This window comes from Zootoca vivipara, chromosome 3 (assembly GCF_963506605.1).
Source record: "Zootoca vivipara chromosome 3, rZooViv1.1, whole genome shotgun sequence".
NCBI lineage: Eukaryota > Metazoa > Chordata > Lepidosauria > Squamata > Lacertidae > Zootoca > Zootoca vivipara.
Genome location: NC_083278.1, coordinates 77929104 through 77950408, shown reverse-complemented (window position 1 = coordinate 77950408; position 21305 = coordinate 77929104). Strand labels below are relative to the sequence as shown.

The 21305-nt window shown below is 41.3% G+C and overlaps 1 protein-coding gene across 3 annotated transcripts in view; it reads right to left on the bottom strand.

The window, feature by feature from the left end:
- The window catches only part of KIF26B (kinesin family member 26B), a 278589-nt gene that overhangs the window by 27300 nt on the left and 229984 nt on the right, over positions 1–21305 (bottom strand). For all 3 annotated transcript variants that reach the window (XM_035108339.2, XM_060272882.1, XM_035108340.2), the window contains one exon: positions 359–521. In XM_035108339.2, coding sequence (XP_034964230.1) covers positions 359–521 — 163 coding nt within the window. The remainder of the gene's footprint in view (positions 1–358; positions 522–21305) is intronic.

Sequence of the window (21305 nt, the reverse complement as noted above, 5' to 3'; positions counted from 1 at the left end):
AATCTGTTAATTGATCTCAGCTCACATTTAACAATCCTTAGGCTGCTAATGTGAATGTTAATAAATTATACTAGCTTGACTTTTAACCATGATTCCATGCTACATAGACTTCAAGAAAGCAACATGAGAGTTTGAACTCTCTGCCATTTCTGAGCCTGTTATAACCAATCATTCATCTAACAATGAAACATATGATTTCCCTCATGCACTCAGATGTACTGCCATAGCATCAGAAATTAAGAATATTGATTTTTGTTAGAAGCTGCACTTTCAAGGCCTCTCCCGTTTCTTCCGGATCCCTAGCTTGCCATGCTCTTTCCAGAGCACGGCAACAAAAGAGTTTTCCCCTTGTCCTTACCTTTGTTTTCTTTTTCTTCATTCTTAAAACCCTGGATGCAATCTGGATGGTGGAAAGTGTTTCAGCATAGTTCCCTGCAGCTGCCGAAATGTGAGCTATCATGGTAGTACGGCAGTTCATGTTCCCAAGGGACTCCCGGAGCAACATGGTCAGCTTGCTGTCTCTGCAAAATAAAAAGAATTAAGGCTACATTAGTGAGCCATGTTTCACTTCGACTGTCGGGATGTGACTCCAGGTCTCAGCAAGATTTCTTCCTTTTTAATGGAATACTAATTAGCATTGTTCTTCGGGATTCTAATGCACTACATCTGCCTCTGAACAAGCTGGAAAATCCCTGCCCTGAAATGGAGAGTCTCTTATCTTTCAAGGGTTTTCTGCCTGCCTTGTTTTCCTAGCACATTTCAGTAGTATTTTAGCATGGGAAGCCACCTCGTCACCAGGAACCTATTCTGGGCTAACTAGTTTTAAAAGAAAAACCAGCTGTATTTAAAGGCACTTAAAACACAGCACGAGTTTCACCTCTGCTCATTCTTTTTGATGACTGAAAATGGAATTAGTTTGTCCCATTTTCTCCTCGTCACACACTGAGTCACTGAATGGACTCATTTTTAGAAGAGCTTGCTACCTCCACCTCTCTATCACTTCCAATGATTGTAATGAGACCTGCAAATGGTATTGCATGACAATTGCTTTGGCACTGAAGAAACTCTGCTAACATTATCCATTAATGCAACCCCAATTATTACTGCAGGCGATGGCGTGCCATCAAAAATTCAACAACAAAAACTTATTTAGAATGAAAGGGGGGGGGAGAAAAACTCTGCCTCTTGTCAGCAATGCACAAGACAATTCAGGAGTAAAACAGTCACTGTGTTATGTGATGATAGTGGGAACCATTCATTCTATTAATGCAATTAACAAGGGTACAATTCACAGGCACTTGTCCTTTGAGAGTCCTATGGGAATGGATGGGAATTATGCTCCAATAATAATAATAATAATAATAATAATAATAATAATAATGTTATTATTTATACCCCATCATCCTTAGTTCCCTGCAGAACTCAGCAGGGAGGAGGATATGGACAAAACTAAAATTAGTTGTCTCCAGGGCCAGCCCACTCATGAGGCAAAGTAAGGCAACCGCCTCAGGTGTCAGGATCCACAGGGGCAGCAAATCCAGCCTCCAATGAATGCACTGCCTGAGGTTGCTGCAGCAGTGGCCGTGGCACACTCCTTGGAGGTCAGATCTGCTTCCTCCTCAGCAATGCCCACCCAATGCTGCCTCTACAGCTGCCTCTTGGGGAATACTAGGCTCTGCTGGTATCCTCACACCCCTAGAGAGGAAATAGCAAAGGCTGCCCTCTGGGGTCTCCTGGGGCCTGCACACACCTGGTGTGATTGGTTCTGGTGCCGCCTACCGTTGCCTTCCCTGCCCTACCAGAACCAATGAGCACCAACCTCTACTGGTACTTCCCCCTGCTGCCATAAGGGGTAATTTGCAGGAACTGCTTGCTGTGAGGGAGTGGGATACAAAGACACACACAACAGAGTTGCTATGTGCAGATACAGTAGCTCTATTGTGATTGTGTGTGTGTGTGTGTGTGTGTATTTGCAGATAAAGTACAAGATAAGCAAATTGTTTCCTGATTATTTTTCTTAAGAGGGAGTTTAAAGACACTGGGTACAAGACATATTGCTATCCTAAATAGATTCATTCAGAAGCAAATAGCTCCATTTCATCATGTCTAAACAAAGCATCCACCGAAAAGTCGGAAAGTCTCCCCAGAAAGTTCAAGTGCAACCTTCTGTTTTGCACAGAACCTGCCAGTTCTCAGCTCCCTGTGGGCAGAGCGAGTCAATCCCTCTACAGTATTTGATGGCATGTGATATAAACAAAAGTCCATTAAGATGGCAGCAAGGAAAAATGCATTCATTTCTCAGATTCAAGAGATAAAAGGCTGTTGTGCAAGCTTCATGCATCATCTCTTCATCAAGGAATACTGCAATATCAAATTCTGTGCAAGAGTAACCACTATTCCATGGATGATGTACACAGAAATTATTAACATCTGTATGGAAATCGATACCAAGCCTTTCATTTACTCACGAGTCCATCAAAGCACAACATGGAATGACAGTGCAAAAGGGCAACAGACTACATCTAGGTCTCATGAGAATAACTAAGTCATGCAGCCATCATCAGCAAACTAGTGTGGTCTTCCTCAAGACTTATAAATGATGGATGTGTGTAGGTCACCTGAATTATGCTGAAGTGCATTCTTACTCTTGGAAGAGAGATGATATTAAGCACATTCCTGTGCTACATCTATTGAGATTATGCTTATAAATAACAGCAGATGCTTTTTAAAAACCAGCAATGTTTCATATTAGACTCAAACATTAACATTATCTTGATAATCTTCCCTTTGCTGTAGGCTACAGTTAGCTGCCTCCTTTCTTATAGCTAGCTAAACAGCTTCCAAAAAGAAAACTACAAAGGAAAGGTGACTAATCATGCAATTTGCAAATATTTTGCATTTTATATTCAAGATCTGGACCTCCCAATTCAATGGTTCAATTATCTCTTTCAATAAGATATGCTAATGATTTTTTTATATAAAAAAACCCACACAGAGACAGAAAAAATGCCATCAGACACAAGCCACCTTGTTGCTGCCTCTGTTCCTTTGATTTTGCAGCAGTTTAAATCTCTGTATTCTTTTCTCTTTTTAATCACACCTATTATATTTCAAAATATACCTGACAAATAGGTATAAAAATGCGCAGGGCAGCTGTATTTTTTTTTGAAAGCTGATTCTATCCTTCTGTCAGAATAAAGGAAGATGGGTGCTTTATTTCAATAAGGAAAATAAGCCAATATTTTCAGAAGCTAGGTTATTTCTAGTGGGGCAATCAAAGGTACTTTGAAAAAGGATAATTGTTATGTAAAAATACCCCACAACACGTTTTATATCAAAAGATATTTCTGCTGACTTCAACTTTAATAAAGGTAAAGGTAAAGGGACCCCTGACCATTAGGTCCAGTCGTGACCGACTCTGGGGTTGCGCGCTCATCTCGCATTATTGGCCAAGGAAGCCAGTGTACAGCTTCCAGGTCATGTGGCCAGCATGACAAAGCTGCTTCTGGCAAACCAGAGCAGCACATGGAAACACCGTTTACCTTCCCGCTGTAGCGGTTCCTATTTATCTACTTGCATTTTGAGGTGCTTTCGAACTGCTAGGTTGGCAGGAGCTGGGACCAAGCAACGGGAGCTCACCCTGTCACAGGGATTCGAACCGCCGACCTTCTGATCAGCAAGCCCTAGGCTCAGTGGTTTAACCCACAGCGCCACCTGGGTCCCTCTTACTTTAATAAAAGTAGCATTTAAAAAAATGGATCAAAACATTCTGAAGATGGCCTTTCAAGATGGCACAAATCCCCTGTCCTAAAGTACCCTTGCGTGACAGCAATTCAGTAGCTCTGTTCCCAAAGATGCAGTTAGAATTCTGTGTTATGGGGGATATAGTTGCTGTTATTAATTAATTAATTAATTAATTAATTAATTAATTAATTAATTAATTTGTACACCACCTTCAGTCAAAAATCTCAGGGTGGTTCACAGGATAAAAATATAAAATAAAAACACATAATACATAATAAAAATAAGAACAAAAGCAAAACAAACTGATAGCATGCCCCCCCCCCCAATATTTAAAAAGACACAGAATGTTTATCAACCAAAGGCCTGGCTGAAGAGAAACATTTTTGCCTGGCACCTAAAGATGTACAATGAAGGTGACAGGCAAGCATCCTTGGGAAGAGCATTCCACAAATGGGGAGCCACTGCAGAAAAGGCAAGTTCTCGTGTTGCTATCCTACAGACATTCCATGTACAGGGCACACAAAGAAGGGCATCAGATGATAATTGCTAGGTCCAGGTTGGCTCATATAGGGAGAGGTGGTCCTTGACATATTGCAGTTATGAGAATTACGCCTGCTGACTTTGATGGCTGTCACCAGGCATCCTTCCTTATCATTAGATGATGGAATATTTTGGGCAAATGTGTGACAGATGGAAGAACCCAGATTTAGTTGGTAAATGCTGCCATTTAGACACAGTACAGGCTCAACTACATCAAGCCCTGTAATCACCTGGTCCCTGCCCACCATCTAATGTTGTTGATTATTCAGTCAGTTATTGACTATAGCCAAACTACCCTTTCTAGGGAAGACTCTTCAATATTGTTGATCACAGATAATTGACTTTCTGGCAGTTGTGAGACTGTTCGAGTTATACAAGAGATACTGCCCCCTGAGCCGGACTCCTCAAAGGAATAAAGGGCTTCCATTGCTAACAACCTGACAAATGGTGCTGGGACCATGCCAGATGGGACAAGTGAACACACTAGGAATATGTGGCCCTTTAAGAGCCATCTTCTTTAGCTCAAGTGGGGTGAACCTTGGGGAAGGTGGACTGGAGGAAGCAAGGCCTTTGTCACAGCAAATTGCTCACTTGAATCTATCCATGGTGCTTCAGCCACTGTCCTGCCTTGCTGCTGTGGGAATCTGGTATGGACAAGTCAGAACAATTAGTTCTGATACATATGTTTTATGTTTGCTGGAAGTGGAGCCTTGCAAGGAACAGGACTGATGGAGAACAGGCCCCAGTAAGCTGTAGAGCAGGCATCCCCAAACTGCGGCTCTCCAGATGTTTGGGCATACAACTCCCATGATCCCTAGCTACCGGTAACAGGACCAGTGGTTGGGGAAGATGGGAATTGTAGTCCAAAACATCTGGAGGGCTGAAGTTTGGGGATGCCTGCTGTAGAGGAACAGAATTGCCAGTCAGCTGATGGGTTTGAGACTTCCCATGCCACTCAAGGATACTTAAAAAAAAATGAAAATATGTAATTGACATTGAAGTAATAAAACCGCCTGGGCTATACCATTTTGGCTTGCAGGTGGGTACTGGGCCTCCATAAACACACTCTAATTATTGTTAGAAATATTCTAGTCTAGCCTTCTCCTTGGGAGAAGGAGCCGTCCCATCCTGGGAACCCTTATCGGCAAGCCTGAAGTGCTGCAATCAGAAGCCCAAACACAAAGCTGCTACCTCATTGAGAACTAGGATTCAGGATGCTTCCCTTGCATTCAGATGTACCTCCCCCCACCTTGAGCTGAATGTGAATGATCAGAAAGGAGTGTTCTGTCTTCGTGATTGTCAAGGCGATTATGAAGAGAGAGAAAAGATGAACAGCACCGATTTTATTTCCAAACGAAAAGGAAATATACAAAAGAATAGGAACCAAGTTAAAAACATTGGCTCAAGATTCCCCTGTCCCTAGGAGATTATTTAGACAATTTTATGTATTTATTCCAGGTTTAAAACATATTAAGCCATAAATATTTTATCTTTCCTCCCCCCTCTCATTCCTCCTTTCCATTTCTCTTAGGACTCCAACCAATAAAAAAAAAACACAGGAATGCAAACATCGGTGACAGCAAAATTAAAGCTGAAAACAGAACCTTCTTTTTTTATTAAGCCATATAACATGCCATGGCATGTGTCCCTACTCATCCAAATCACATATCATGGTTTCTTGCTAGGCAGCAGGCCAATGGCAAATGCTATTAAGCACGTAGGTGTGTGATTATTACATGATAAGGAGATGTATGCCCTTGAGCCTGCTGTCATGCAGTAATTTATTGGCAGAAAGTGAGCAAATGTAAATATATTTCATGTAGTCAGTAAATATAAACATTATGCCTGCACCTGCTTCTGTCTATATTAGTCAACTAATAAGAAAAAGTAAAATTCGGTGTAGCATAGCAGTATTTGGCTGGTGTGGGTCCTGCTGCTAAGCCCTTTCTAAATTGTGAAGCATCATAGTTCAATCCCTGCCCTACTCCTCATAGTGTAATTGGCAATACTCTTCAATGGGAGGGACAGGTTAAACATCCAAGTTCTGAATCATGTTACTACGCAAGATGATGTTTGTGCTGATGTCTGTAAGCCTAGATGCTTTGATAAATGGATTACGAAAATTCATGGAAGTTATGTCTGTTAATGGCCATCAGCTATGATGGCATAATGGAACCTCTGTGTAATTGGGCAAAATTCCTTGGGTTATCAGAAGCTGTATATAAATAAAACAGAAGATAAACATCACTTTCACAGCATGTCCTGCTAGTGAGCTTCCTTCCAGAAATGTTCTGCCAGATATAGCTGGAAAGAAAATGCTGGACTAGTAGAACCTCCATTTAATCCAGTGAGTCAATTCATGAGTTTTAAGAGTTAGGATAACATTAGTATATTATGATCTCCCTGGCAAAAACTTCTATTTTCTGCTGAGCCTGGAATGTGCACACATCCTTTTAAAGATCAGTGTCCACTTGATGATCAAGAGATTTCCACGGCTCCAATTTTTGTATTGAGCTAGAACTTTTTGATTCATTTATTAATGTTGCAACCCTGCTATTGCCCTGTTTTATGGACAGGAATTAAGAATAGTTATTGTAAGAGCAGGAAGTCAAGCTGGGGTTTTTGGGTCCTCATCAACATACCCTAACAATGATCCCATACATCTGTCAGGCCCAGACCTACCATTGGGCCGAGTGAGATGCTTTCAGTACTATTTTCACCCCAGGAAGCAAAATGTCTTGGCCCGGAACTGTAGACATTCCTGTTTTAATAAACATTTACATTGTGGAACAGAATAAAACTATGCTTAGTTATGGGGTTTAATTGTTTTTGTATGCTGGAGAAACATAGATAAGAGGTAATTCCAGTTCTTGAAGGATTACAGGTTAAAAGACAAAGGAAATAGAAAAAGGGAAGAGGGAGAGAAAGGAATTGTGACAACCAATTGCACTGAAAAATAGTCACAGTCTTGTTTGCTAAAATTGCCTGTATGGGGTTTGTCTTTCATTATGACATAGTCATTTCTGGTACACAAGCAGTTCTATGAAAAGGAAGATTAAACATGAATGTCAGAGTAAGCTAAGGTGTTACTAAGACATGAAAAACAGACCTGGTTTTGTAAATTTCATAGAAATGGCATGTTTAGTGTCTTTGTTCCTAAAAAGCATAAGGCGTACTGTCACTTTAGTACAGGTCACAGCTGGGATACGCATGAATATCCATTTGAGATATGCAACTCAAACAGATACATTAAATGTAGTCACACATTCAATGTAACATACAGTTTGACCAATTCCCAAATTTCTTCACTCATACTTTTTCCCTTTGGTTTGCTCTCATTTTCTAGTACTTAGACCTTTTAACAGCTATTGTTGCCATCACCCTTTTCATTATTAGAAGACTCTTTCCAGTAAATTTGGGCAGTAACGCCTGCCTACCATGTAAGACAACAGTCATGCTTATACTAAGTTTCACATAATCTTGCAACAGAAATTAATTTTAAATTATTCTCAGTCAGCATGTAACAAACCCCAATATCAGATAATTATAAATCCATTACAGAGCTAATACAGTTCATAATTTATACAAAGATCTACATTGTTCCCAATATTCCACATTGCTGTACATTCAGTAAGGAATATCTGCATGTAAGCATCCAGAATATTTTAGCCTAAATATCTTTCTGTGAGATAGCAAAATCATCACTGAAAATACTGGTAATATGGGAGTCTCCTGAAAAGAGATGATGAGAGATAAATATGCAGTGTAACTAAAATCTCAATGCATATACCATATACATAAATATCATTACATCAACCTTCATTTGATATAAAACACACCACACAATTGTACAAGCAGTGTGTTATTGCAAAATATCTAAACAGCCAGTACACAACAGATGAATTTTTCTCAGATCTTTTTAGGTGAATTATAAATAGATTGTGGCAATTCCTGAGAGTTACCAGTGATACTTCCCACTGGTCTCCTGAAATGGGAAGAACAGCCAGAAAGTGTAAATAATTCACTGGAATCCTGGCATTTTGACTGACTATACTAAAGGCTCAATTGTGTAATTTGCACAAATCAGCTCCCATTTTCTTGCTGAGCTCCTAGAAGCTTTACTGAGTCCTCAGAAGAATGGCCACCAATGAGCTCCTTGGTCTTTTTTTTTCTTGTCTGTCCTTTGAAATTGACTTGTGCCCTGGGCAAACCACCGAAACAGGAGACAAGCTTAATGGAGTTTGTTCATCTGTGAACTTTACTTCTGGCAGTCAAATACATGTGTTATAATGCCACATTTACATTAAGTGCAATTTCTCTCCAGAAATACAGAAAGCAATTCATAGCAGGGGGAGAGAGGTTAAGCACAGAGGTTCTCGGTGCTTTCCCTTTTAACTTCAATAAAAAAGATCTTATTCAAAGGCAATAACGCACTCTATAATAACTCTATTTTCTCCAAGCTGGGGTGGTGGTGGTAGAATCAAAGAGTTTCAGAAAGAATCGAAGGGGCTGGGTCATTAACCACTTGTGGCACAAAACATAACTCTCTTAGAATTCAGAAAAGAGTGTTGAACATTGCATATAAATGCCAGAGTCTTACAGTAAAATATTTTCTCCTGATCAAGCTAGGAGTCAGAGATGTATTGTGGATGTACCCTGAACTGGAAAAGTAACAGAACATTCAAATGGGTATTATGTACAATGGCCATTTCTCTCCTTGACCCACCTGCAAAGGCTATGTGGGTGGAGCCCTTTTCAATAAGCAATAATAAGCAATAATCATGTCTCTGAATCTATTCAGGATTAAAAGGGGGCTAAAGTTAATACCCCTCCACATTCCCTCATCTTCATAACAAACTGGTGTGTGTTTAGCCTCAGCAGCTAAATTCAAGAGAAAAACTGTGTGAGCAGAATTTGGGGCTAAACAACAGTGGACATCAGAGTTGAGCAGGGTGATTTTTAAAATAGAAACAAAATCATCTTACTAATGGTTTCTCTCTATAATTGAAAATATTACTCCCAGTTCTTAAATAACGAAAACACGTTTATGGGCCCAAATGACAAATAAAGCATAAGAAGAAATACAATTTTTGCTTCTTAGCAAATACATTGTTACTGGTTTGGTGTTGAACTAACTGGTGATCTCTTGGGGTCTCTTCCAACCCTGTGTGTTTGTGATTGTAAAAATAAAACTATAAGGTGTGGGGGGAAACCCTGGCTGAATAGGTCTAGCTGGGCAAACTAAGGTGAACGGTTGCCATAGGGCAGGAGTGGAGATTTTTGGCCCTCCAGATGTTGATGAACTACAATTTCCATCAGCCCTAGTAAGCCCTAGTAAGCATGGAAGTTGTCATTCTCCAACATCTGGGGGCCAAATGTTACTACACCAGCCATGGGGAATAACTGGTAGACCTTCATTTAAATGATGACTGGTAAGTATTCTGGGAGAGGAGAGCCTTTTTGGGGAAGGGGGCATGCATTTCTTCCTGCACCTTCATCAAGAAACTGATGTGGGAGTACTGAACCTAGGACAGCCATTGGAGTGTTTAATACTGTACCTCCATCTATGCTCAACCTCTATGTTTCTAAACAAACACAAATATTACAAAGCAAATATTACAAAGCACCAGCAACCCTCCAGTAAACTCATTCCTTCCCTTGTTAGTTTTAAAGAGCCTCAAAGGCTCCTTTCTTCATCATGGCCTTTGGGGGCTGAGCTATTGGATGCTGCTTGCCAGAGTTAGATGGACTATTTGTGCTAGTGTGTGTGTATAATAGAATTGGATATTTTGATTCTCTTTTAAATGGTTCTGTTGATGGATTTTATATATATATATATATATCACTTTGGGGCAATTTTGCCTAAAACGTAGTTGCACACCCTATTAAATAAATTGTAAAATTCCAAAGGAAACCAAGCCCTGGTAGGCAGTGAACCACTGAAAATCTTATGGTGCAGAGAATTTGGGAATACCTAACAGTATGTATGAAGTTAAAAAGAATGGAAACTGACAGGCACAGTTCATATGTTAACAGCATGTCACAGGTATTTTATTTTGTTTGGTTATACCATTTATATGTTCATTTTACATTGAAAGGTTTTTCACACATATTACTGGTAGATTCATGGATCTTCAGTTCTGTTTTAAATTATGTTTTTGAGTATGATTTTATTCCTATCCCACCAAAAAGGGGGTTCCCTGCTTTGCTTGTTCAACATTTCATTATGTAAGATTAGCCTAAGGTACCCCTGCCAACCTAGCAGTTCGAAAGCACGTCAAAGTGCAAGTAGATAAATAGGTACCGCTACAGCAGGAAGGTAAACAGTGTTTCTGTGTGCTGCTCTGGTTCACCAGAACCTTTGTCATGCTGGCCACATGACCTGGAAGCTATATGCCGGCTCCCTCGGCCAATAATGCGAGATGAGCGCTGCAACCCCAGAGTCGGTCATGACTGGACCTAATGGTCAGAGGTCCCTTTACCTTTAACTAGGTACTTTATAATTTGCAAAATTTTACTTTTTATTATGCTATGGGATCAGCTGTTCTTTATCATTTTTACAATTCAGCTCTGATTTTATCAGTGAAACTTGTTTAACCAAAATGATTTTTTTCCACCAGCTCTGATTGTAGCAAGAGTCCTCAGAGCAGATACCAATGAATCTCTTCATCTATCATTTTGTCTGTCCTTTGAAACTAACTTGTGCCTTTGGCACATCATTGGAAGGATGAGCAGTTTCTGTATCTGTGAACATCACTGCTAAAATACAATTTAAAAAAAGCTACTTATGTTCTATCACTTAATCATCCAGGCCACCAGTAGGTGGATCCTATATGTTCTACTTGTTTAACCATCTCACAGGCACTACCAGAAAACAACAAAAATAAGGATAAAATGCAAAGAAACAGATTATATTGTACATCTCTATACTGTATTGAGGGCAGCCTGTAATAAATTTAATCATAACAGAAGAAATCTCAGTTAAACTGAAAGCTAATTAGGATCCAGATGCTTATGTCAGAGACGAGATTCAGACTGCTAAAATACTGCTGACTGCGGGTGGATCTTTAAAATAGTGCTGATGTTTATACACTACAGACAACAGATGACTAGAGTAATTGTGCTTGCACACCAGGCACTGCAATATTCACAAATAAATGACATACATGAGTCATTTTGTACTCATAATTATCAGAATATGCTCACAACCAACAATCCATATAGAAGAAGAGTTTGAAGAAGAGTTTGGATTTGATATCCCGCTTTATCACTACCCGAAGGAGTCTCAAAGCGGCTAACATTCTCCTTTCCCTTCCTCCCCCACAACAAACACTCTGTGAGGTGAGTGGGGCTGAGAGACTTCAAAGAAGTGTGACTAGCCCAAGGTCACCCAGCAGCTGCATGTGGAGGAGCGGAGACGCGAACCCGGTTCCCCAGATTACGAGTCTACCGCTCTTAACCACTACACCACACTGGCTCTCAGGGAAGAGAGAGGGAATAGGGAATTAGAAGCAGAGTAACAACAGGCAGAAAGGACCAGGCCTGAACTGTGGGCCTGCCACAGTTTCAGTGACTTGCAAACTGAATTGCTAGGACAAGCATTTAGAAAGCAAAAGTCACATTCAGACAGTGCAGGGTCAGTGCAGCTGTACAGTCTGCAAGGCAGAATGTGGCCTCCTACATAAGCTGGTATCTCCTTAGGAGCAACTTCCTGAACTTTCTGAGCTGGTAGATCCTATGTGGAGATTCCCCAGGAGTTTAGATTCTCCCTTCACTATAAATCCCATGTCACAGAAGCACCATGGGAGGAGTCAGAGAAACCAAACAGTTTTTAGGGGTGGGGGAGTGGGGAGTCTGTCGAGTGCATGAGCGGCCAAAATAAAGGGAAGCACTTGAGTCTCCACAAACAGGAGTAAGGAGAGGCACCCGCAAACCTCTGGCAGGTCAACCATGGAGACATTTTAACAGCTGTCCTTCTTTGCATGTTTCATTCATGGCACAAACATCAGCTCCTGTGCAAACAGGGTAGCACAGGCACTGGGCAATTACAAAAAAGAAAACCCCAGGAGGAAAATGAAAGTTTCCTTTTCTCCAACTGATGCCTGACCATTGTTTGGAACAAGAATGTTAGAGATTGCTTCTAAGAGCAATGAAGCACAGTTGCCATGTCATATTAATGCAACTGGAAGGCAAATTTCCTCAGACTTATGCAAATCACATGATAGCTTTCATGTAGTAAGGCTATCATAAAGCAGCTGCTATGTTTGGAATTTCTAATGTATCTATAAAGAGCTAGACATCAGGTGATACTCCTGCTATACGATAGTTATCACTTCAGCTGGTCAAGTGAATTACTGCTGAGCATACATTTGTGGGTGTACCTTTCTGACTGATTACATTTTTTAAAATTTGCATAGTACCAAAATCAGGAATTCTTAGAATGTCCAATATTTCACCCCTTCTTAAATATGTGTATACATAGCAGTTCCTTTTATAATTAAATACAGCCAACAACTCATGGCACACACACAAAGGCAAGGGTCTTAATTTTTAAAAAAATATTTCTTGCCTTTATTTTGAAGAAAGACTCGGATCCTGGCATTGTCTCCATAATCGATGAATGCATGTATAAACATAACATATTGTCATCAAAAATAAATGTCCTTCCCTGTTATTAATTGTGATCTGATTACCCAAAGGAGCTGGAATCACTATAGCATTCTTTAGGAGGCAACACAGGAACCTCTTCCAAACTCAATCAGTCTTGACATTACTCGATAATGCTTGTTAAAATTCATTGACTTTAGCAGCACAGTATGTATGGCAATAAATGGCTGGTTGTAAGCCACTGGAACATTTATTTGGTACCAGCTGCATTCACAGATGAAGCACAGAGCAACTTCACATGCTAACAATGAAACACAAAGAATCTCCAAGCGACTTGCGTGTCTTTACAGTATTTGTAAATTGATGCTTCCTGTATATTATCCAAAGAGGGTACCCATTCATCTCCTTGATGAGATATGTTAGCTCCCACACACAGAGCTACTGATCATATTTCTCCCCAAAGTGAAACTTCAAATGTTACACAGAAAGTGCACAAAGGATGTGTGACATGCACACACTTCCTCTGCCAACTCTCATTCATATTGTCCAAAACAATTCGTAGTCTCTGCCATAGCTGCCAACTCTCCCGTTTTTCGCGGGGAAACCCCCGTATTTTAAACCATTTCCCACTGGCAGCCCGGATTGGAAAAAATCCCGTAAATCCCCCGGATTTCCTACCTGCCAGGGAGGCTCCATTTTGGGTCCTGGTGCCGCCCGATTTCCGGTGCCCAGACATGGGTAGCGCGGCACCGGAAGTCGCTTCTATGCATGTCTGGACATGCGTAGAAGTGACTTCTGGTGCCGCTCCGCCCATGCCTGGGCACCAGAAATCTGGCAGAGCAGCACCGGAAGTTGCTTCTACGCATGTCCGGACGTGCGTAGAAGCGACTTCCGGTGCTGCGCTACCCATGTATGGGCACCAGAAATCGGGCAGCGCCGGCACTGGAAGTTGCTTCTATGCATGTCCAGACATGCGTAGAAGTGACTTCCGGTGCCACGCCGCTGCTGATCCCGCATTTTTCAGCAGGAGACTTGGCAGCTATATTCTCTGCCCAATTTTCATTAGGCAGAAATGGCAGGAGAAAAGGGAAAGGTTGATGCTAAAGTTCATTCACACCTGTGGGTGTGTTGCTCAACAACAGGTGCCATTGGAAACCATCACTCCTCTCTTATCATTTCCACATATGCATGCTTCTGCCTCCCCCTGCCAACCCAAATTTCATCACTTTACTCTCACAATTTTCTGGGTTAAGGAGACTGCAAGTAGATTTTTTTTCTGGAATCAGGTAACATGGAAATGAGCGCTAAAAATGTGTTTTATTCCATTAGTTTTCTGGAAGTGGCTTTTACACGGTGTAAAAGCTCACATATAGCACTGGGATTAAGTTAGGGAAATGTAGGGGAAATGGACTAAAGCATTGTGTGAATGCAGCCCATGGAAACTCTGCAGATGGCCTCATATCTGACAGCAAAAATGCTGCCAATATCTTGTGACCTTACTGACACAGCATATACTGGACAACGTGTCTCAATACTGTCTAGTCTCTCTGTTCAGGAGAATACAACTCCCCCCCCCCCCCGGGACTCCCCTGCTGTGAATCATTACAACTCAGACGTGGAATATCAGGGTTATTTCCTCAAGTGAAATTAACATCAAATATTGGTGATTGAGTCATGCATATTAATGAACTTTTGAGAAGGTTTCATAATTAGATGAGTTGGGTGAGATTCCCTCGATCTGAAGTAGCAGGGGCCCCCATCAAGATGCCAACCATCTTGTAGCGTGACCTTCCCAATTTCCTGCACTAGAGAACTGATCTTGTTATCCTAATTGCAATTCCAAATGAAGTGGTACCTGAGAATAAATTGACTGCTGTTCAATTTCACAAACCACTCGGATTGGAATTGCAACCAGTATAAATAGAGCAACTCTCCAGGAAGCTGGGAAGGTCACTCGGTAGGATCGCTGGCATCTGATGGAGAAAACCTTTGCGTGCCAGCATCCTGGTGCTTTCAGACCATAGCCCAGCAGTAAGGAAAAGCAGAAGTATTTCTGTGCTACGAATTAAACATTTTTTCTTGCCTATACATGTTCATACAACTTATTCCTTCAAATAAAAGCATGATTTTACAATAGCCCCAAAACATTCCATTATATGTGGTAAGAATACCAAAGTCACTAACAGGAAGCCCTTAAACATTTTCTGTTATCCCTAATTAACTCATGAATACAATTAATCAATTCTCAACATCACAACTGGCAAGTGTAGTCTTTTACGGAAAAATAAAAGAGGAGGAAAAACATATTCCAAAGCTTTTTGATCTGTGGTGACCCATAGCTCTGTATGTCACATGGAAGACAACACCAAGGGGGTCAAGTCCAAACAGTCTCTCACCTCCATTAACCACAAAACATCACTTTGTATACCAACTTAAAATTTAGGGGAAATCTAGGGATAAACAGATCAGGCTGTTTCTGGTCAGTGTCAGTTTTGCGCATGCTCGCTCATAAGGTAATTCAGTTTTGTGTCTGCATCAATGAGTAATTAAAAATACAAACATGAACATTTATTGACATTATTTTCAAATGTATTTTTTCACTTTTTAAAAGAAGAGAGTGCATACAAAAATGCAATTTATCCTACAAGGAATTTCTGTATGCGTTTTAATGTGCAAGGTACATTATCATGTGCAGTTCCGATCAAAGAACTGCACTGCAAAATTCACTACTAAGTGCGAAAATAATTACTGATCCTTGTCTGGGAAGTACAAATCAGGTTGGCTTGCTTAAGAATTCAGATCAAGCAACACCCTCAAGTATCTGTATCTGGAGTTCATTACAAAAACTGAGGTCACTCAACTTTCTCAGAAAATCAGATTGTACATAAAAAATAACCTCATCTGAATAGAAGTAAATAATGTGGAGATTCTTATCTGAAACATTCCCATTCTTTGGGGAGGGGGTGGAATCTGAAAAGCAGAAGCGTTTCATTTGATAATTAGGGAACTTACCAGGAATATATAAGTTAAGAATATACCTGGAAACTTAATGGACTTCTATTATTTTCACCTGGAACAGGCTTTGTATATACCCTGAGCCACCACACACAAAATGGCTGCCACATGAAGCCTGCTTGAAATCACTCTCCATGGCAACTGTCTGCATGTAGTGAGCCTTTCATGTGCTGTGGCTCAGCACACAAATCAGGAAGTTTCCTATGTCATTTTTAGTCTTAATTTTATTTTAAAAAGATTTGCCTTAGTGTCAAGAAAATTCTCTCTGTGTACCAATGCCAGGCAACATGTCAAGCAAATTAAGTCAGCTTCTAATGGACAGTTTTCATACCCACTGGCCATTAGAACTTGGCTAGCTATATCAAAATCCTTCAATTATTTTTTAATATAGTTATCACTTGTGTTCCAGATGTATTCCAGATGTTCTCCAAAGAGAACAGCATATTTGGGGCTATCCAAACTTAATTTTTTTCCAGCAAACCAGTCCATTTCTGCTATTCACTTTAATGAAACTGGTGTGAATAAAGATCTACTTCTACCATCTGTATTCATCCCTCAATTCTAAAACTAATTTGCAACACATATATATCATTTGCCATGAAACTCTTGGTACCCTGCTTTTGAGTAGTTCCAACTACATTTACCTTCATCTTTGTGAAACAATTTAAGTATAGAAATACTGTGTGTCAATTTTGCATGTTTTCAGAATTTCATTCTCCTTAAAAGGCAACTAATTTTTCTTCACTTACTATGATACTTTCATAAGATGTGTGGCATTGAAGTTCCAAAGATTACAGTACTCTGTAACTTTTGAAAACTAGGCGAAGGAATTCCCAAAAGGCATTCGGCAACAAAATTGCCACTCTCTTAAATTTTTACCTGAGCAAGCCATAAGAGTTCAAGAAGCTTATAGTGAATCTAATGTTCCAGGAGTGCAGTGTCAACAGATTGCAAAAGATTATATCAAGAGTGGATTAGAAAGTATTAAAACATGCCTTGCTGTTCAGATCAAAAGTTCATCTGTTTCCAACTGCGGCGTGGTAGATGCCCAAGAAAGCCTATACACTCAGCAAGTTGGTGAAAGCTACCATCAACTAGTACAGAAAGGTATACTTGTTTTTTGAATTTTCATTTCTATATGAAATAAAAGGTATATTTGTCACATTTATATACCATTCCTCCTCCAAGAAAAACATGGTAGCTTACATATGGTTCCTAGTTTGTCTCTCATCCGGATGTTTCTCAAAGTCGGATCCCATTAGCTCCAGAATTCGAACTGTATTGTGTGCCTTAAGAATATATTATTTGGTCCTCTTAGGGGGGAAAACAGCAGGTGCTACCACTACCTGTCCTCTCTCTCTAGGATCGAGTCCCCTCCCTGTCTGCACAGAACACAGAGTCAATTGCATTATTTGCTTCTGCCACTGATTGATTACCTGCTCAAGTGGACAAGCAAAGAACGAGCAACCAGTGTGGGTCAGACCAACAGCCAACATTCACTCAACAGTACTGTCCTGGGAGGTTTGTGCTAGTGCCATACTGAAGCCTGCCCTCTAGCTTCTCAGAAGATTACTTCCCCTGCAAAATGGGCTTCTATTTTTCTGCCTTCTTCTCGGGGCACTTTTCAATTTCTTCAGAAGTGCCCCGAGAAGATGACAGGGAGCAGGAAGAGGACGCCGAAGAAGGGTGTAGCCATGACTGGTACACATCAGGGCAAACTGGGAATGGAGAAGGAGAGGTTGGGGGCAAAGAAAGTACTCACGGGGCAACAGAAGATGGTGAGGGGATAGGAGTCAGTGCACAGGAACCAGAGGAGCAGGATCCGTTACCAGAACCAGAAGAGCCCCCGTCTCCACAAGCATGGCAGGCTCTGAGGCATAGGGAGCAGAGGGAGGTACACTCTAGGAGTCTGAGGCAGGCAAGGGCCCATAGCTCAGCTTCTAAGCTGGCCAGGTGGGGCTCACTAGTTCTGGGAGGAGGGGTGTGATTCCTCAGCTGGATTAGGCTCAGGACAGGTGAGTGTCACCTGCCTCATCAAGCCCAGATGCTGCAATCAAGATTCAATGGATTAAAAGGAAGCAGAGTTGAGGTGTTGTATCTGCTCAACTTCCCATGTTGAGGGACCCTGGCTTGGGTGTCCTGGGAGTAGCACAATTTATTTATTTTATTTATTTATTGAATTTATATACTGCCCTGTGCCCGCAAGTGTCAGGGCAGTTCACAGGATAAAATCAGAATATAAAACCATGAAGTACATAATCAAAATTAAAGCAACCCAATAACACCCCCCAAACACATTTTAAAAGGGCATAGGATGTCAACTGTGCTTTTCAGGATTGAACTCCAGGTTCCCTGACCCTGGATAGGCTGCAGAGGTGGGAACCTGGCTTGATTGTTGGACTATGGACTTGGCTTGCTGTACTCAACCTGGACTGTGTTTCCTGACCTGTGAGATTGCTGGACTACTTGCTAGCATTTGCCCTTGGAACTGTATACACCAGTGGGATGGGTCTCCAGGTATGTTGGGGTTCAGGACACAAAGAGCTACCTCACAGTGCCTCCCCTGCAGCTTTAATTGAGGCATAGGGAGGCTGGATACCAAATGTCTGAGATTGACACACTCTCTGGTTTTGTTTTTAAGAGGAGTCCTTCCTTGAGCCTTATGGGGAAAAACCTTTGAACACTGATGTCTATTAAAATAAAAAGACTTCACTTAAAAGCCAAAAATGACCAGCTCGCAGGTGCACAGTTAGCATCGCCCCTGCTTTCTTGTCTCACAGGAAAGCCCAGTTGTGAATGCCATAGGGTTTTCTGGGAAGACTGCAGAGTGCAGCCCACCAAAGGGCTGGTTGGCAAAATAATACAAAGGACACTTGAGAACGCCTGCTGTCTCAAGTTAGGTAAAGTAAGCTCAGCATCCAACCAATTATCAACCAATTTTTGATAATTTTGGAATGCAATTTCTTTTCTCATTAATTGATGAGTAGTTTTCGGGTTGTTGTTTTTAAGAAACACAGGGTAAATTTCTGGCACTCTTCCCACTCTATCAGTTCAGCGAACAAGAGGGCATGCAATCAGTAGCAGCAGAAAGCATAGCTGTCACTGCCAGCCAGAAGAGGGCATATGAGTGATTATCACTGCTCTTTCTGCTGATGCAATCACTAGGCCACCCAACACAATTGGGTGTGCAGGTGGGGAGGGGTAGCTTGGAGCAGCCACTGCCACTTGCCTTCTCTACCTGTGGGACAGTAGTGGGGCATGGATGGGGGGAAAAGGGGGGTACTGTGTCCTGTTCTTTGTCTCCAGCAACTGAGAATCCAAAGTATACCAAGCATTAAGATTCTATTCTTGCACTAGTTCTACTATTCAAGTCATGTAAGAGCTTCAGGGATATATATTTACAGAAAGGTAGTTGCCCTAGGCAGGCCTATCCCTGATGATCAGAGAATGAGATCAAGTGAACTGCTTTATAGATGTTTGTTTAACAGTAAGTTGCAGGGGAATCATTACCTCCACATAATTACATCTCACCACTGACAAGTCGTAACACGTGTGTTAAGTTGTACACTGATTTCCTGAGACTGTTGTGCAGTCCAATTGTGCTGGTACGCTCAGCATTCCTTTAGCTTTATATCCAATTAATTCTGAAAGATAGCAAGTTGTCCAATGAACACTAAATAAATAAAATCAATACCTAAATGACTGTTTGGAGAGTATAATACATGATGGCTTTGCTAACATCTTCCAATAGTTCAGGTTTACTTATTTTTCCCATGTGGTGCATGCCTCTTGCAACAGTGTACAACAACAGCTCCTTTTGACAGCATCTACTTAATCACTTTAAGTGGGTTTATGATCACACACAAGAGAAACAATTTAATCCCCTGATTTTTATCCTTTGTAACCTCACAGAAACTAGTGGAAGCACATGGCGGGTAACGTCTCTTTATATCATGCCAAAGTCACATGGAAGGAACACCCCCAATTCTGGCTCCACTGCTGTCAGTGATGGTTTTACCCTTTTGAATGTTGATAGTGATGAGGTCATCACCCACTCCTTCTGTAAACTATCATTATCACCATCAATGATTTATTAGCTGCATTCTAAACAACTGTTGCAAGGCAATGTACAACAAATATAATTAAAAACAGTTTAGGAATACAAAAACAGCAAATAGATTTAAAACTAAGCTAAAGCCACTTGTGGTAGACACTTGTGGTAAAGACCCATTTTTCCACCTGGGAAAGCCTGTCAGAACAATAATGTCTTCAATTGTTTCCAGAAAGTGTAGATACCAGGCACTTATTGTACCTTGACAGAAATCCTATTCACATAACTGGGGCAGCCATACTAAAGGCTGTGCTCCAAGTTGTAGAGAAGAAGAAGAAGAAGAAGAAGAAGAAGAAGAAGAAGAAGAAGAAGAAGAAGAAGAAGAAGAAGAAGAAGAAGAAGAAGAAGTGGAGGAGGAGGAGGAGGGGGAGGAGGAGGGGGAGGGGGAGGAGGAGGAGGAGGGGGAGGAGGAGTTTGGATTTGATATCCCGCTTTATCGCTGCCCTAAGGAGTCTCAAAGCGGCTAACATTCTCCTTTCCCTTCCTCCCCCACAACAAACACTCTGTGAGGTGAGTGAGGCTGAGAGACTTCAAAGAAGTGTGACTAGCCCAAGGTCACCCAGCAGCTGCATGTGGAGGAGCAGAGACACATACCCGGTCCCCCAGATTACGAGTCTACCGCTCTTAACCACTGCGCCACACTGGCTCAGTGGGGCTTCTGAGATCTTTGGAACTTGCAGGAGAAACTCTCCCGCAGACTGCAGCAAGGCTGATTTCTAAAAATGTAAAGAGTTCAGCTAGTTTTATTTATGCAATACTACTTAGGGTTTAAGACTGTCAAATGAAAAACATCCTCCACCTTTCCAGGCCGAGACCTGAATTTTTATCTATTTTATGCTCTAACAAAGGGGAAATAATTGGGTACCACCTACAAATGCAGATACTTGAAGAAATATGCCCAGATTAGAGGCCCAAATCTTCTACCCTGCCAGCAATCTAGTTTCCAATTCAGGGCCAGAGGAGCAACAAAAGCAGTTGCAGACCTCAGAACACTCTGAGGTGGCTTTGGCAGGTACAGTGTACAGAACTATGCCTGCCACTCTCCAGAGGAGGGAGTGGCATATGGTAGCCGTATTTCACCAAAAAGTGGTAGAAGTGTAGTGTCCAGATAAAAGGAAGTAATAGTACCACTCTATTCTGCCTTGGTCAGACCACACCTGGAATACTGTGTCCAGTTCTGGGTGCCACAAGCTGCAATGTATGCAGAGGAGGGTGACCAAGATGATCAAGGGTCTGCAAACCAAGCCTTATGAGGAATGGTTGAGGGAGTTGGGTATGTTTAGCTTTG